This window comes from Dendrobium catenatum, unplaced genomic scaffold (genome assembly GCF_001605985.2).
Source record: "Dendrobium catenatum unplaced genomic scaffold, ASM160598v2 fragScaff_scaffold_621, whole genome shotgun sequence".
NCBI lineage: Eukaryota > Viridiplantae > Streptophyta > Magnoliopsida > Asparagales > Orchidaceae > Dendrobium > Dendrobium catenatum.
In genome coordinates this window covers 2049858-2065684 of record NW_021319083.1, presented here as the reverse complement: position 1 = coordinate 2065684, position 15827 = coordinate 2049858, and the positions used below count along the sequence as shown (strand labels likewise).

At 30.3% G+C, this 15827-nt stretch overlaps 3 protein-coding genes across 3 annotated transcripts; 1 reads left to right on the top strand and 2 right to left on the bottom strand.

Moving 5' to 3' along the window:
* Positions 1-1244: 1244 nt before the first annotated feature.
* LOC110111835 (nuclear transport factor 2B-like) lies at positions 1245-1720 on the bottom strand. The gene has a single exon (XM_020843863.2). The coding sequence runs from the start codon at positions 1599-1601 to the stop codon at positions 1260-1262; it is 342 nt and encodes a 113-aa protein (XP_020699522.1). The 5' UTR covers positions 1602-1720; the 3' UTR covers positions 1245-1259.
* Positions 1721-3995: 2275 nt separating this feature from the next.
* On the bottom strand, positions 3996-5288 carry LOC110111829 (non-specific lipid transfer protein GPI-anchored 1). Its single transcript, XM_020843853.2, has 3 exons — positions 4843-5288; positions 4249-4308; positions 3996-4141 (listed from the first exon to the last, which is right to left on the bottom strand). Exons 1-3 carry the CDS (start codon positions 5183-5185, stop codon positions 4011-4013), a joined length of 534 nt encoding a protein of 177 aa, XP_020699512.1. The 5' UTR covers positions 5186-5288; the 3' UTR covers positions 3996-4010.
* Positions 5289-7043: 1755 nt separating this feature from the next.
* On the top strand, positions 7044-8549 carry LOC110111858 (protein HVA22-like). Its single transcript, XM_020843897.2, has 5 exons — positions 7044-7220; positions 7309-7335; positions 7849-7971; positions 8085-8232; positions 8315-8549. Exons 1-5 carry the CDS (start codon positions 7174-7176, stop codon positions 8345-8347), a joined length of 378 nt encoding a protein of 125 aa, XP_020699556.1. The 5' UTR covers positions 7044-7173; the 3' UTR covers positions 8348-8549.
* Positions 8550-15827: the final 7278 nt, after the last annotated feature.

Sequence of the window (15827 nt, the reverse complement as noted above, 5' to 3'; positions counted from 1 at the left end):
ATTGTAGCTTATAATATCAAAATAAAAGTAAGCATTAAATGTCTAGTACAACAACAAAAGCATAAACATAAATTGTCTAGCACATGAAGTTTCAACTATTCAATACAAGGAATGATATGATTAGCTTCTTTAGTGGTTTGTCTTTGAACTTCTATATCATCTTCAATAAATATCATAGCTTCTAATTCAGGCTTATCAAGTGAAATATTAGCAATTTCTAATATTCTCATATCATCAAGAGACTCATATCCATCTCGGAAATGAGAGAACCAAACTTGCAGCCGTGAAAGTAAATACGACAGCTCCCTTTTTTGGATTTTTTTTTTTTGTTTTTCAACGGTTACACGTATTGGATACACGTGTCCTTTTGAAATTAAATAGTATTTTAATTGGATACCGTATCTGACATGTATTGATGTTGTATCGGAGACATACCGTGTATCAGTGTATCGAATATAGCACGCCTTATCGGTGCAACATAGATTCTCACCAAGGTTATTTCTAGAATGAATTAAGAGTTAAGACCCAAGTTGGAAATGATAAATAAAACTCATCGAAACTAAGAGGGAGCGTTGAAATTTAAATACAGAAGCAGAGGAATTGAGGGTCTTATGAGTTTTTTTATTGTACTTCTTAGTGGGCTCTTGCATGGAACCTTGTTACTTTATGTTTACTTCTTCTCTATTTTAGATGATTTGATTTATTGTAATAAAATGAATCTATCCTCTATAAATAATATCTCGATCCTATTCAGTGAGATAAAGAAATTTTCTATTTCGGTTTCTATATGAAGCAATTAAAAAAAATTCTAAAAGCAGCTTTTTGAGAAAAATCTCTTGAAAATAGTGCTTTTCATCCAAACATGGTGTAAAGTGCCACTGCTTTGCGGCTGCTTGCAAAAAGCTAGAAAAAATTAAGAAAAAAAAATTGCGAATAGGCAATATAACAAATAATGGAAGGACTGAAGGAGCATGACAATCAGAATCATTATTGATCAGTACAAGGAAAAGGACAACGGGAAAAGGAAAATCCAATCCATAAACAACCCCAAAAGGCTGCGAGCCACAAGCATAAACTACAGTCGGTAAGATGAAATAAATTAGATCATCGGAACTTTTTCAACCGCTTATGAATTTAAAACAAAAAGAAAGAAGGTGAGATTCAAACGTCCCGCCACCTAAAAAAACTCTCACCCAATCCAACAACAACAAAATTCAAAACAAAAATAATTCAGATCCATTGCTAGATCGATGATATAATTATATGATGCAAGACAACAAACCGAGATATAAGTAATTCCAAACCTGGCTAAACTTGAGTGCATGGGGCTCGCCAGCTAGCTGGAGAGACCCACTCACAAAGACGATCACACCGCCGGCAGGTCCAGAGGTCTGGCAATCAATGGTGGAGATGTTGTGTTGACATTGCTGGAATTGAAGGCCGGTGAGTTTGGCGGTGATCGCCGCGGCGCCCTGAATCTTCTCCCCCTCGAAAGACAACATCGAGCTGTCCTGATAAAGGCCAGCCAGGCCCGCGCGATTTGTGTCGAAGGTGCGGTAGTAGTGCTCCACGAAAGCCCGAGCTACTGCGTCGGGATCCATCGCCGACTCGCCGATCCAAAGGGGGGCAGCCGAAACCCTAGGCGGAGAATCTCAGTTTCAGCGTCGGAGAAATTAGTTGCACCGGATTTACTGCCACCGCAACTCACCTTATGAAATAATATATGCCTGAATTCTTATTAGGAAAAAAAATCCTGTAGAATTTTCTTGAGATATTCACTCACATAATATTACTTTTTATTTAAAATTTGATCAAAATGGAAAATATTAATAGTATTTTTATCATGAATTTTTATATTTGGATGAGAATTTAAAAATGGAATTAAAGTGATATTAATTTAATAAATAATTAAGATTTGAATGCAATGGAATGATCCCTATTTTTTGAAGGACAATTTTTTTTTTATAAATAATTAAATATTGATGCTTTCGCAAAAATAATATTTCTCTCTCTTAAGTTTCGTTTGGAATAGCTTTTGTATTATTTTATAAAGTAAATTTTTAATACATAATTTTAAAAATCTTCTTCAAAAAGCTGTCCCAAACAAAACATTAATATTCCATCTTCTCTTATTCACTAAAAATAATTAGTGGAACGAGAGCATTAATTTTAATTCCACCTTCAATAGTATAGAAATATCAATGCGTTGCCTCTCATTAATAGATTTAAAATTTTGTATTAATAATATATATGGCTTCAATTTGAATCTCTTTTAATTCCATAATAATTATCACATTTAAACCATTCTTGATGAATTGGCTTTTTCTCATCTTTTTATTTTTTAATTTATTATTTTAGGATAAAAAATATTTTTTAAAAAAAAAAGAGAAATTCACTAAGATTGTGAGCATCAACTCCTTTCAATGGATCTTGAATAATATCAAACTCAAAGTCTTTTTATTAAATTTAAAATGAATAAAATGCAAAGATAATTATTTTTTCACTCATTTTAAAATAGATTTAAGAGTTTTTAGACATGTCTTTATAACATTTTAGGTTTCATTTGACATAGCTTTACTTCTTTTTCAGATCTCAACCATAATTTTTATTCTATAATAATTTAAAAAAAAATTATTTCCTTCATAGTAATTTTGAAGTCAATTTTACCAAAAATTACAGTCATTCCAAATGAACCCTTTGGCTTCATTTGGAATAGTTTTTTTATTATTTTCTAAAATATTTTTTTTAAAAACAAATTTCTTGAACTAAAAATTTTTGTACTAAAAAGCTACTTTAAAAATAGATAAGAAAGCTAACCCAATCAAAGCTTTAGGCTTTTTAAGGCTTCGTTTAGGATGACTTTCTTAATGCTTCACAAAGCAGCTTTTTAGTATAAAAATTTTATTTTTTATGCTAGAAAACTTCTTCAAGAAGCAGTAAGAAAGCCGTCCCAAACGAAGCCTAAAATAGCATTTTAAACGGTGTTTTAAAAAGCAATTAAAAAGTATATACCAAATGAAGCCTTAGTGAGATAATCTAATACACTTCTCATTACAATGTCAGCATGTTAATAGAAATTTAATTGAATAATGATTTGACCGATCTACTAACACTCTCTATTTCTAATTCAAAGACGGTCAAAAAAAAGGTCAACGCAGTGTCAGCAGAGGTCAATCTATCCCTACAAAATGCTTACAAGTTGAGATTTCTTGAACTGATGGGACAGATTAGAGCTTCATTGAGACAATTGTCTTACTACTTTCAATAAATCAGCTCATTCTTTTAAATGTTCATTCCATTTTCTGATCAATCTATCCCTCCTAAGCTATTTTATCTGTTCAGTTTCAAAAAACTGCAAGCCTATAGGCCAATATGAGGTAAAATATATAGCTCATATGTAATCAGACTAAGAAGACTAGGAGAAAGAACAAACCACATAATGCTATCAGAGAAGGGTATCGAATCCCATTATCCTTTTAAGAAACTATAACCTCAATCACATAAATGCAAATAGCTTCAATTGTGCAGCCAATATGCCTATTTAAGATCATCTCAAGTGAATTGCATGCAATTATATGCCGTCAGCAAATCGCTACATTCGAATTCTAAATCTTATGCCAAAAATCGGTAGGTGAACAGTGCAACGCTAATATTGGCGTCCGAATGTTCACCTACAACCAAAAAAACAATCGATTTCGCACTTTGCATAGCTTCGCAAGAAGCGCACGAAATAGGGGAGAGATGGTTACCTTCGCAAAGAAGCACGCAAAAAAAGAAAAATGGAGTTCCATTGGAGATGAACTACCGCATTTTGATGTTTTACGGAATTTTAGAGTGTAAAATGGAGTTTTCGGTTGGAGATGCTCTAAACACAACAAAACAGGAATATCTGAACATCTAAAATAAATTTTCCATTGAACCATCTAAAAGGAATATATTTAAAAGGTTTGACCTGATCAAGTATTCTTGAGTTATTTTGCAGGAAAAAAAAAACAGATAAGTGAAAGATTTCAAGCTCCTATTTGAAAGAACAAAAAGAATACAGCAGATAAGGCAATCATGAGAAAAGAACTGCAGCTCAGCTTCATGGCTGCTTCAGATGGATATTCAGTAGTTGCAGATGGAGTAGTTGAGGAATTTGCTGCAACAAAAAATGTGAGAAAGTTCTTCAGCTGATGAAATTTTTTTCTTTTTTGTTGTAGTTATTGCAATAAATTATGAGGAAGGAAAGCTCTTATACGATTTTACCATAAGAAGCATTGGTGAAGATAGCATAGTCCGGTGAGTTTGGAGGTAAATTCAGAAGCTCTGCAAGAGCAAATATGTAATTAGTAAACTCTAACAATGCATTAAAATGACGTTCTTCAAATTTTTATATAATTAGCAGACTCTAATTAGTTATTTCTTCTGTGAACTCTGTCAATGCCTCTTTTGCCAAACATATTTGAATAACTAAAAGAGCTTTTAGATCCTTTTATGTTTCATCTTCTTTACAAACCTATTCTGATACAAAAGATCATATATCATAGTTCTTTAAACCTGAAAACTCTTTATCTATTGAACTTTTTGATAGAAAATTTCACGGCAATCCTACTCGAAACAATGCTCTGATACTAATTGATTATAATTAGAACACCAAAACTTCATATGAAAACACCATAAAAAGTAACTAAAAAGAAATAATAAAATAAAAAAGTGAAGAATCGTGTTTCCTAAAATAAAATTCAAGTAGTTATCAGACAACTAAACAGCAATGTGACTAAAGCTTTAAGCTTGATTCTCAATTAAAAAAAAGATTTCTTTTTTGTTCATTCATGTATATTAATAAGAAGATAAGCTTACTAGGGCAGTCGCTGACGCTAGCGTTGGCAAGAGCACAAGCCTTAGGAAGAGTAAGTAGACGATCTAGCCGGAGATGAAAGGCGGAAAAGCCGCCGCCGCCTCCATGGGCCTGGCGAATGACGAGGCAAAGGCAAGTTGGGTCCTTCCCCTTTATATCCGTCACCGATCCGCAGCACTTCCCCGTCGGCGACTTGTCTTGTCCGCTCGCATATCCCAAGCACTCCGTCAGCTTCGACGCCTCCGTCGCGCACTGCTGGTCTACGGTTGGCGCATCGGTCGACGTCGCGACGGCCACGAACATGACGAGAAAAAGGAGAGAGACTACTCTGTGGATGCCGGCCATGTGGTTTTTTCAGCAGCGCTCACATGTGATGTGTTCGACGAAATGCTTAGCTGGGATATTAGTAGAGAGGAGCATTGAAGTAGGGTGGATGGAGGTTGCATGACGAGATATTAATGCTGCTGACGAGCTGGTGGACGGTTCTGCGGATTTACATCGACTTGGATGACCATCCCAAGTATTCGGTACTTATCTTAATAATAATTATTATTTTGAAATAATATAATATAATAAGGGCAGAGCTCATAGATGTACTATTATATTTGCTCCTCCCTCCTCTACTGTATGAGAAATTATTACTTACTGTACGTCCTAACTTTAATAAAAATATGATATATGTTATTGTATATAAATTTGTACATACTACCAAGTCGAATCTCGTCAAGGAACGCAGTCTCCTTGGATCCCTGACATATCTGCCAACAGTTACTTATAATTTGGCCTCCCTTTGAAAATTATGACTGGTTCCACCCCTACACATTATGTATAATTGTACATAATATGTATAAATTTTATGATTGTATTTACGGTGTGTACAAATTTGTGCATATTATGTATACAGTTTATATATAGTATGTATAAATTTATATACACACTATAAAAAAAGTATATGTCATATTATTATTATGAACATTTTTATTAGTGTTCGAACAGCACTAAGTCCGGCGTAAGGATTCCTCTATACGAGTAATTATTGCAGACATAAAGATGCATGGGCTCCATAGTGTTAGTATCTGGACAGAGAAGGGTTAGACGAGCCGGGCCGGAGTCCTAACAATGTTTGCCTCTTAAGGTTTTAATGGGCCATAAATGATGGCCCGCGAAGTTGACTATTAACGGAATAGGAAAAACTCGCTTCCAAGTTTTGTTTGTTGACAAAGCAATATTTAATTGTGTTAAATATAAGATGATTAAAATTAAAGTTAGTCTTTTAAATAGTATAAGTAAACCAATGCATATCATCATCATCAACATCATGCACTTTATAATCAATACCATCAAATATATACGTTTAATTACATTCGTCAATGTTAAACTCCAAATATGGATTGATATTGCACGGCATCTAACTTTTATAGATACGATCGGTGTCTCACACCATAACAAATTTGCTATGCATCATCATTATCATCAATCATTTCCGTTGTCCTTCATCAACATCGCACCTCCTATTGTGAACTATCTCCTACTAAATTTTCTCACCGACTATTATCTTTTACGCTTGCAAAGTACGTTAAATACTTAAGTTTCGTTTGCGACAGCTTTTTTATGGTTTTCTAAAGCAGATTTTTAATATAAAAATTTATAGTCAATAATTTTTTTATTAAAAAACAGCTTTAAAAAACAGTAAGTTGTCTCAAACGAAATCTTGTAACCTTAAAATCCCTTGTAAATGATGATGAAAAAATAAAACAAAGTTATAATATTCTAACATATTCATTATTTCCAAGCAACTAAGGTTTTATTTGAGACAACTTTCTTAATATTTTCTAAAATGTCTTTCTATTAAAAAAAATTATTAACAATAAATTTTGATATTATAAGAAAACAGCTTTAAAAAATAATAAAAAAGATGTCACAAACAAAACTTAAATGATCATTACGCTATCATTCTTTTATAGTATGTAATTACCCATACAAATTAAGACATAAAATTCAACGAATTTGGTTCTGCGAGGCATTAGAACACCTATTGCAAATAAAGATATTTGTTAATTCAAAATAATTGTTAATATTACAATTTTTTTTCTCTCTCTTAATTGGCCTGGTGAACTAGTCGGTGCCAGGCGGCCACATAGAAGCTAAGAATCCGATTCTCTCTCCCTTGTTGCCACCTCTCTCTCTCTCTCTCTTTCTAGTAAAATAAATAAAGATTTCTCTCTCTTTCTCTTTTTCTACTCATCTTCCATTAAAAGGATAAAATTCTTCATTCTGTGAGCCATAGAGAGATCAATTCTGAATTTCCAGGTCTCAATCTCCAGTTCTTCACAATGGACCTCTTCTGGACTTTGCTCTCTCATCTCATCTCTCTCGCTGGGTATAATTTCTTATATTTCTCTCTTTCTCTCTCCTCTTTTTCATTTATTATTATTATTTAAAATCAGTTTCTCAATTCATATATGCAGGCCAGCCCTCATGCTCCTTTACCCCTTGTAAGTTTATCTCTCTTCTCTCTCTCTCCCTCTCTTAAAAAATATATTTATTTAGTTGATTAGTGAGAATATTATAATTACAATTCAATCAATACAAAATTTTTAAATGTATCAATTTTATTAATATATTATATTACGATGATTTTAGAATTTTTAGATTTAGGCTTCGTTTGCGACGGCTTTTTTACTGCTTCATAAAGCAAGTTTTTAGCACAAAATTTTTAATTTTTTTACTACAAAACTGTTTTAAGATTCAGCAAAAAAGCCGCCCCAAATAAAGCTTTAGACGACAATATTTGTGCTGGCTTTCTTGCTGATTCTTAAAATAGCTTTCTAAAAAAATAATGAGAAAGTTGTCACAAACTAAGCCTTAGTTTGAGACGAAAGTAATTAATAAGTTTTTATATTAGCAAATTCAAAAATATAAATAATAATATTACATTTTGATTAAGATATTTTCATTAATTTTTTTTCTATATTATTAATGATTATTGAATTGAATTGAATTGAAAGATACGCTTCTGTTCAAGCAATAGAGAGCACGTCGAAGCTTGATGATGAGCAATGGTTAGCTTATTGGATCATCTATTCATTCATCACTCTCATGGAGATGATAGCAGCACCTATTTTATACTGGTAATGTTTCATTAATATCTTAATTATACTTAAATTATACTAATCTTTTTTAAAATTTTGGATAAATTTCATGATTAGAAAATAATTAAAATGGATTTTTTGTTTTTTTTAAGGATTCCAATATGGTATAAGATAAAGCTTTTGCTGGTGGCCTGGCTTGTTCTTCCACAATTCAGAGGAGCTTCTTTTATATATGAAAGGTTTGTGAGGGAGAAGATGAGGATGCACAGAGCTAGAGCTGCTCAACGTGCTTACGTGAAGGTAATTAAGTAATTATAATTAATTATATAGCTCTCCTTTTTTTTAAATAGGAAGAATAATTTTTTTTTTTTTTGGAAAATAGGAGGTATTAGGTGGGAATAAGGTGGAAGGCTGAGAAGGACATTGGTGAACAAAAATGAGATCAAGATGTGATCTTTTTCTTCTGCCTTTTACTTTTTCTTTCAATTCTATTATTTCATTTTGTTATTGATAAGAAACAACTGAGAGGAAAGCTAAGAGAAGGATAAGTAAAAAATATTATTTTGTTTGAATCTTTGTTCATTGGCAAAAATTATTCTTTGAGGACGTCGAACGTCATCTGGAACCAACCACAATGTGTCAAGTCACCTCTTCCTCGGTACAGCGGCTCAGTACTACTAAAGTGGCTCATTCTAGTTGGTCTCCGGACAGTGTTCTGCATCCGGTTTCGGCACAGAATAATTTCTCGTTCATTGGGGGGGGAGTAAATCAGTAATAAATCATAAAGCATGTTACGCAGCTCATCTTGATCTATTAGTTAGGAACTTTAGCTTCCAACCAAGATCGATACCTTGGGTTTAAAGCCTTCATATGTGTTGAGTGTATGAATTTGCTTTAGTTGATCTAAATATCCCAAAAATAAAGTATTTTATGCACTTAAATTTGTGAAGTGTTGGGGTTATAAAGGAAGAAGATGAGATGGGATAAATAAGAAAATATAATGTTAATTAAAATGCAATTAGCATGAATTATAGAATATTTGGATTTTAATTAGATTAATATAATCAATCAAGTTGATCTTATATTATATTATATATATTATATACTCATTATTAATGATATCATTAAAGGCACATAAAATTTATGAATTATTATTATTATTATTGTCAATTGTAAGATTCTTAAGTTGTTTCTCTAATTTGATGAGTTGCAATGATTATTTAATTTATATTTAGTAATCATAATAATTATAATTATTAACAATAACTTCTTTTATTTAATTATTTGATTTTACTTTTAATATACAAATTAAAATTTGAGGATACTTTTCATGCAGTCATTAATCTATGATTTATAATGTATATATTAATACGATAATAATTTATCATAATAATAATTACAAATCATATGAGTTATTGCAATGCAATGAAATTTACTAATTAAATAAGATAATATATTATTGACAGAATTAATAATTAATATCATTTATTACCAATATATTGAGAATTTATTGCAAATCACTAAAATTAAAGATCTTATATTAATTAGAATGATAGTAATTAATAAATTTAACTTAAAATGATGTTAAAAATATATTACTAAGAATTCTTATGAAAATGGTATTTTTTTAATAAAAATATAATCATTTAAAAAAAGAAAATATTGTGCAACATTATCTCAAGAAGAACAATGCAAAAGTTGAGTCCAATGCTTCGTTTGAGATAGCTTTCTAACTACTTTTTAAAGTAATTTTTAATATAAATTTATTTTTAAACATATTAAAAAGCTGTTTTAAAAATCAATAAAAAATTTATCCCAAATAAACTTTAAATTGGCTATAAAATTGGAGTTCTTGGCTTGAAAAACAAGCAAATATGATAGGGACCAAATAGATTACATTCACATCAGGCTGTGGACCATTTCTTGAGGAAAATGTGTTAGCTGGAATGAATAAAGCTATAGGGTTGACTAAGGGATTGATATTTTTTATAATGAATATAATCTATGATAAGATCTTCTGATATTATTTTTTATTATGTTATGTATTTCTTTGGTGGTGGCTATGCATTCAAATTTGTTGGCTGGTGGTTGCTTGGTTGTGAAAATTGATCTAAATGCACTCACATTGTCATAGAAACCAGCTCCTTCATTCTCAGGAAATGTAATAAAGAGAGAAATTTAAGGTTTATTTAAGAAGAAATTATTATGTGCAGCATCCAAACAGGAAGAAACGTTCGGATTGTGAGTGTACACATTATATATAAACATTGTGTACATTGATTTGATTTACAATGTGTACAAATATGTACATAATGTGTACACTCACATATTCAGACGGTTCTTTCCGTTCGGATGTTGCACGGAATAAGTTTTATAATTATAGCAAACTAAGAGAGCCACAAGCCAAAGTGAGAGATGATAATTGATGGAGAATCATTACAACAAATAGTTTAAGAATTTTGCCACATTGACTTACTATCTCAATCTAGCACAAATCTCAATAAATAATCCGACGGCTACAAATCACTTCGAATGGGTGCACGGGTCGAACACATTTGCACAAATTACAATTTATGAAGACCAAAGAATTTAGGTTTCGTTTGGGACAGTTTTTTTATTGCTTTTTAAAACGGCTATCTAGTACAAAATTTTTCAATTCAATAATTTTTTGTACTAAAAAGTTGTTTTAGAAAGTAACAAAAAAGATATTCTAAATGAAGCCTTTAGAACAACTTTCTTACTGTTTTCTAAAGCTGCTTTCAAATATTTTCGTACTAAAAAAATATTTTAAAAAATAATATGAAAGATGTCACAAATGAAATCTTAGTTAAAACCACAGCTTTTTTACAACAATTGCACAATTTCAAGACCATATGAATATAATATTCAATTTTATATTATTTACTTTTCTTTTTATTATTTGATATATTGCTTTGCCATTGCTCATAATTTCAGAAACATTATGCTTTTTATTTTATTTTATGTTGTTTTCAATAGACAAATTATTATTGCATGTCTCAATCCAACAATTTAATCCATTAATCCAAAAAAAACTTTATGTTGTTTTCTTTCCACAAATATAATAATGACATATCTCATATCATTTTCATTAAATTAATTTAAAATTATTCTTCTAACATCAGATTATCTATATATTTACAAAAATGTCCTATCTTTAGTTGAAAATTAGTTATATCATTAGTTTCATTTGTGATTGTTTTCTTACTATTTTCTAAAATAATTTTTGATAAAAATTTTCTAGTTCAAAATTTTTTTAATGAAAAAACTACTTTAAAAAATAGTAAGAATGATGCCCCAAACAAAGCCGTAATTGATTAAACTCATCAATTTTTGGGATTTGTATGATTGACTGATTAATGAGGATCAATTTAGGCTTTGTTTGAGTCTGCTTACTTACTGCTTTCAGAAACAATTTTTTAGTATAAAATTTTTGTACTGAAAAACTGCTTTAAAAAGTAGAAAAAAAAGCCATCTCACACCAATGTGCACTCCGAAAGAAATTTAATTACATAACAAGCATATTTATTTTGCACCCCACATCGAAACATTTCTCCACAAAGAGATTTTGTCTTCGTTTGGAACAACTTTTTTACTACTTTCTAAAGTAGTTTTCTAATACAAAATTTTCTAGTTCAAGAAATTTTTGTACTAAAAAATTGCTTTAGAAAACAATAATAAAGTTGTTCCAAACAAAGCCTTTACATTCTCTGAAAATCAGAAAAATTAATCTATATCTGTTCTAACACGGCAACCTAAACCTAATTATGCTATGCTAAAGCTGATTCGATGTAACTAAAAATAGCCAAATTTGAAAGAAAATTAAAGCCAAGGTGTCAGCAAGTAAAAATAACTCTTGATTTAGGCTTCGTTTGGGACGGCTTTCTTATTGCTTCTTAAAGCGGCTTTCTAGCATAAAAATTTTAATTTTTGTAATAGAAAGCAGCTATAAAATGTAGAAAGAAATGCGTCCCAAACGAAGCCTTAGTTTGCCGCAATCAATGCACAAGTTTGGGTTATCAAAATAATTAATCAGAATTATCATTAAAATAATTATAATTGCCTTATAACAACAACAACAATAATAATAATAATAATAATAAACTTATTTTCTACTTTAATTTCATCCAGAAATATTATTATATATTGTTCCCACATTGCGTTAGCACTGCATTGGTTCTCCAAAATGTTAAGATTTATTGGAGATGATTGCAGCTTATTATAAAAGTGATTGCAAAACTGCTGTGTGGAAAATCGTTTTCTTGAAAGCTACTGTAAAAAACATGTTCCTAGCACAATCAGTTTTTAAAAGCAGAGAAGTAATAAGAAAGATGTCCCAAACAAAGCCTTAAGTTTCAGCTTTCTCATTGCTTTATAAAGCAGCTTTTTAGTACAGATAATTTTTGAAAAAGAAATGTCTGTACTAGAAAACTGCTTTAGAAAGCATTAAAAAAGTTATCCCAACCAAAGCTATCAACACATAAAAAAAATATTTTGGTGGTAATTATTCAACACAACAGATATTTTAGATTTAATTAGTATTATTTTGATGATATGGAGACAAATACTGAAATTCCTCCTATCAACATCCTTGAAAACTAAGGCTAAGAGACTAGAGTAGGAGAATTTGTGCATAATAAATTTAATATTTTATAAATTTTTATCAAGTGCTAAAAGAAAATATTAAAAAAGAAAAAACTTATAAAACTATAAAAAATAATTTCAATAAACTAATCAAATTAATTAACGTTGCAATATTAAAAAAAAATTATCTGATCGAACATGAATTTTTACATAATTTTTTTATTCTTGAAACCTCAAATATTTGGATCAAAAAGTTTATGATGAATTAAAAATAAATAAAACAAATTTTATTTTTTTTAAATAAATTTTTTACCTTACACAAACAATCATATTTTATATTTAAATTACATGAAAAGAGATGAAATACAAATTAGATATTTTTTAAAAGTAAAATTCAGTGTCAAAACTCAAAATACAAATTTAATAAATAAGATATTCAATCTCAGAATTTTAATAATATTAAAAAAAATTTATAAATTAAATTAGCTTATAACTATACACAAAAACTTTATTTTATTATATATTTTAAATAAACAATCAATCAAATGAGCTAAAAAAATATTTTATTAACAAAAAGAAAGAAAAAAAACTTTTTAATCTCTGTATGGCTTCAGTGATGATGCTGCCTCCACTCCTGCATTGATTTGTGTCTCCAAAGCAAGAATCAATATATGCGCATTCCACTATACATTATCACCATTATAATCATCAACTCCATCAGCTACAGCTAATTGAATGAGATGTTTAAGAGAGAGAAAAAGAGATTATTAAATTATGGCGTCATTTGGGACAACTTTTTTAATGCTTTCTAAAATAACTTTTTAGAATTTTTTGTACTAAAAAGTTGTTTTAGAAAGCAATAAGAAAGTTGTCACAAACTAAACCTATCAATAATGACTGCTCTCATTTTCCTATTGATACAATGAGATAGTGAGAAATCCATTTGATAGGGAAGGTGAAGACTTGTTAATGGTATCTTAGTACTATCTAATCGAGTTAAGTTCAAGAGAGTCGGTCTATGTTTGAAATCGAAAATTTTGACTTCGCTATGAGCTGAATTAGGGTTTATTTCTCTTCTCAAATCTGAGATCTGGGATCTGGAAGAGATGACAAGATATTCAAAAAAATTAAAAAATATATATAAAAAAATGTTTGTATATGCACATGCTAAATATGGACAAGACTATCACTATGGATGGACTAATAATCTATAATGGAAGGTGGGTCTAAGGCTTCGTTTGGGGCAGTGCTTTGGCTATTTTCTAAAGCAAAGCAGCTTTTTAGTGTTAAAAAAAAAAAAAACTTATACTAAAAAATTGCTTTAGAAAACATTAAGAAAGCTGTCCCAAACAAAACTTAAGTATTCCATTTGGCTTTAGATCCCAACTTAATTTTATGCCTTGAATGAACAAACCAATTACCAATCATTAAAAGAAAATGTGACCTTATAGGCAAAAGCATCATTCCAAGGTGAGTATAATTATGAAGACAAATTTTTTTTTGCATAGAGTACTCATAAATAATTAAACTTTGGAGAAGGATGTCTTTTTCCTTCTAAAGTAATGAATGAAATAATTTCATGGTTGAAAATTCTAAGAAATCAATTCTCTATCACTGTGATGAGAAATGAATCACAATGCCAAATGACAAAAGAATAGGGAAAAAAACACCTAATGATTGTCTATAATTTATGATTGCAATTTATAAGAAATAAGAAGCATGATTCACTTGCAATCTTAAGGCTAAATGAGCCAAGATGAATGGACTCATACTAGCCAATATTTTGCATTTCAAACAAGAATATATATTATTAAGAGGTTCGACGTAGGGAGTCCAAACTCTAGAATTAGACATCCTCTTTGAGCAATATGTTACTCACCATAATTAATTAGAAGAATTGCGTCTATCTTTTATTTTTGTCATTTAACTAGAGCTTATAACATCAGAAAGGAACATGATTTGCATTTATATTCATCAACATATGTAAAATTACTACAAATTGAAAGCATAAGATCTAGAGAAAGGCCTTGATGGATGTTTGCAATATCTGATAACTAGGAGCTAAAATGGCTATAGAAAAGCGATGGTTAGGTCATGTGGCTAACAATCATCCCATTATAAGAGGCTTCGAGGATCATCCCTACTAAACTTCAAAAAATTATTATGTATTTTTGACTTAGGCTCATATAAATTAGTTTTAGCGAAGAAAATGATGCACATCTTCTTTTATTTTTGGGGCAAATTTTAAAAAGTAGATATGATTAAAAAATAAATTATGTGTTGTTGCAGCAAGTCGTTCATTTAACTGGTGACTTGCTACAGTTACAGCTGACTGAGTCAGCAACCAATCGCCCATTTAATGACTTTACCTACTTTTTTTTACTATACTTAATTATATAATTAAGTTTGTAATCATACATATTTTAAAATTGTGTCCTTTCTCATTTGATTCATACGAGATAAACAACTTAGTCTAGGAAAATTAAAAAGAACAATTCATCTCCTTCGCTACATTAAACCCACTCGATTTTATTAAATCACTCTCTAGCGTTGTTTCAAATTCACCTCAAAATTTACACTATGGTCATAAAATTTTATGAAATCACTCCCAACTCTTCCTTATAAGCTAAGTTCCAAACACAACCCCACTTACTATTGTCTCACATTGGAGAAATTATTACGTGCAGAGTTCGGATGGAGAGCTACGCCCAGACTCTAATCAAATGATGAAATGTGGCTAATACATACTATATATTAGTTGTGTATTTATTTGTATTAGTTGTATATTGGTTAGTACATAATGTGTACTATAATACACAACTAGTACAGACTAATATACAACAAATATACGTCTAGTATATACCAATACATACCTAGTACATACCAATACATAGCTAGTACATAATGTGAACTAGCCAACGTACAGCTAATACACAATATGTATTAGCCATATGTTATCATTTGATTGGAATTCGGATATGAAGTCTGGACACCGCAAGTAAAAATTTCTACTCACATTGAGCCCAATCAGATAGATACCAGTAAAGACCGCTAAAGCAAGTAATCATCAAAAGTAAAAGAAGGATTAGAATCCATCCATTGCCAACTTCCTTGCTCACTTTTCTCCTCTTTTCTCCCCCTTCTCCTCTCTAATTTCAAAAGCTTTTCTTCATTTCATTTGGAGCTATGGAAGCTTGCCACCTGGAGCTTTGGAGTCCCTTGCAAGTGATTCTTGATTGATTGTTCACTTTGTTAAATTGGAGAAGAAAACCAATACATTTTGGGAAGAAATA

Excerpts from the sequence above, each read along its gene's own strand:
- LOC110111829 (XM_020843853.2), bottom strand. The coding sequence starts at position 5,185 with ATGGCCGGCATCCACAGAGTAGTCTCTCTCCTTTTTCTCGTCATGTTC. Across the intron at positions 4,309-4,842 it reads TAGCGTCAGCGACTGCCCTA|AGCTTCTGAATTTACCTCCA; the intron begins GTAAGCTTATCT and ends TTGCTCTTGCAG. Across the intron at positions 4,142-4,248 it reads CTTCACCAATGCTTCTTATG|CAAATTCCTCAACTACTCCA; the intron begins GTAAAATCGTAT and ends TTTTTGTTGCAG.
- LOC110111858 (XM_020843897.2), top strand. The coding sequence starts at position 7,174 with ATGGACCTCTTCTGGACTTTGCTCTCTCATCTCATCTCTCTCGCTGG. Across the intron at positions 7,972-8,084 it reads GCAGCACCTATTTTATACTG|GATTCCAATATGGTATAAGA; the intron begins GTAATGTTTCAT and ends GTTTTTTTTAAG. Across the intron at positions 8,233-8,314 it reads CTCAACGTGCTTACGTGAAG|GAGGTATTAGGTGGGAATAA; the intron begins GTAATTAAGTAA and ends TTTGGAAAATAG.
- LOC110111835 (XM_020843863.2), bottom strand. The coding sequence starts at position 1,601 with ATGGATCCCGACGCAGTAGCTCGGGCTTTCGTGGAGCACTACTACCGC.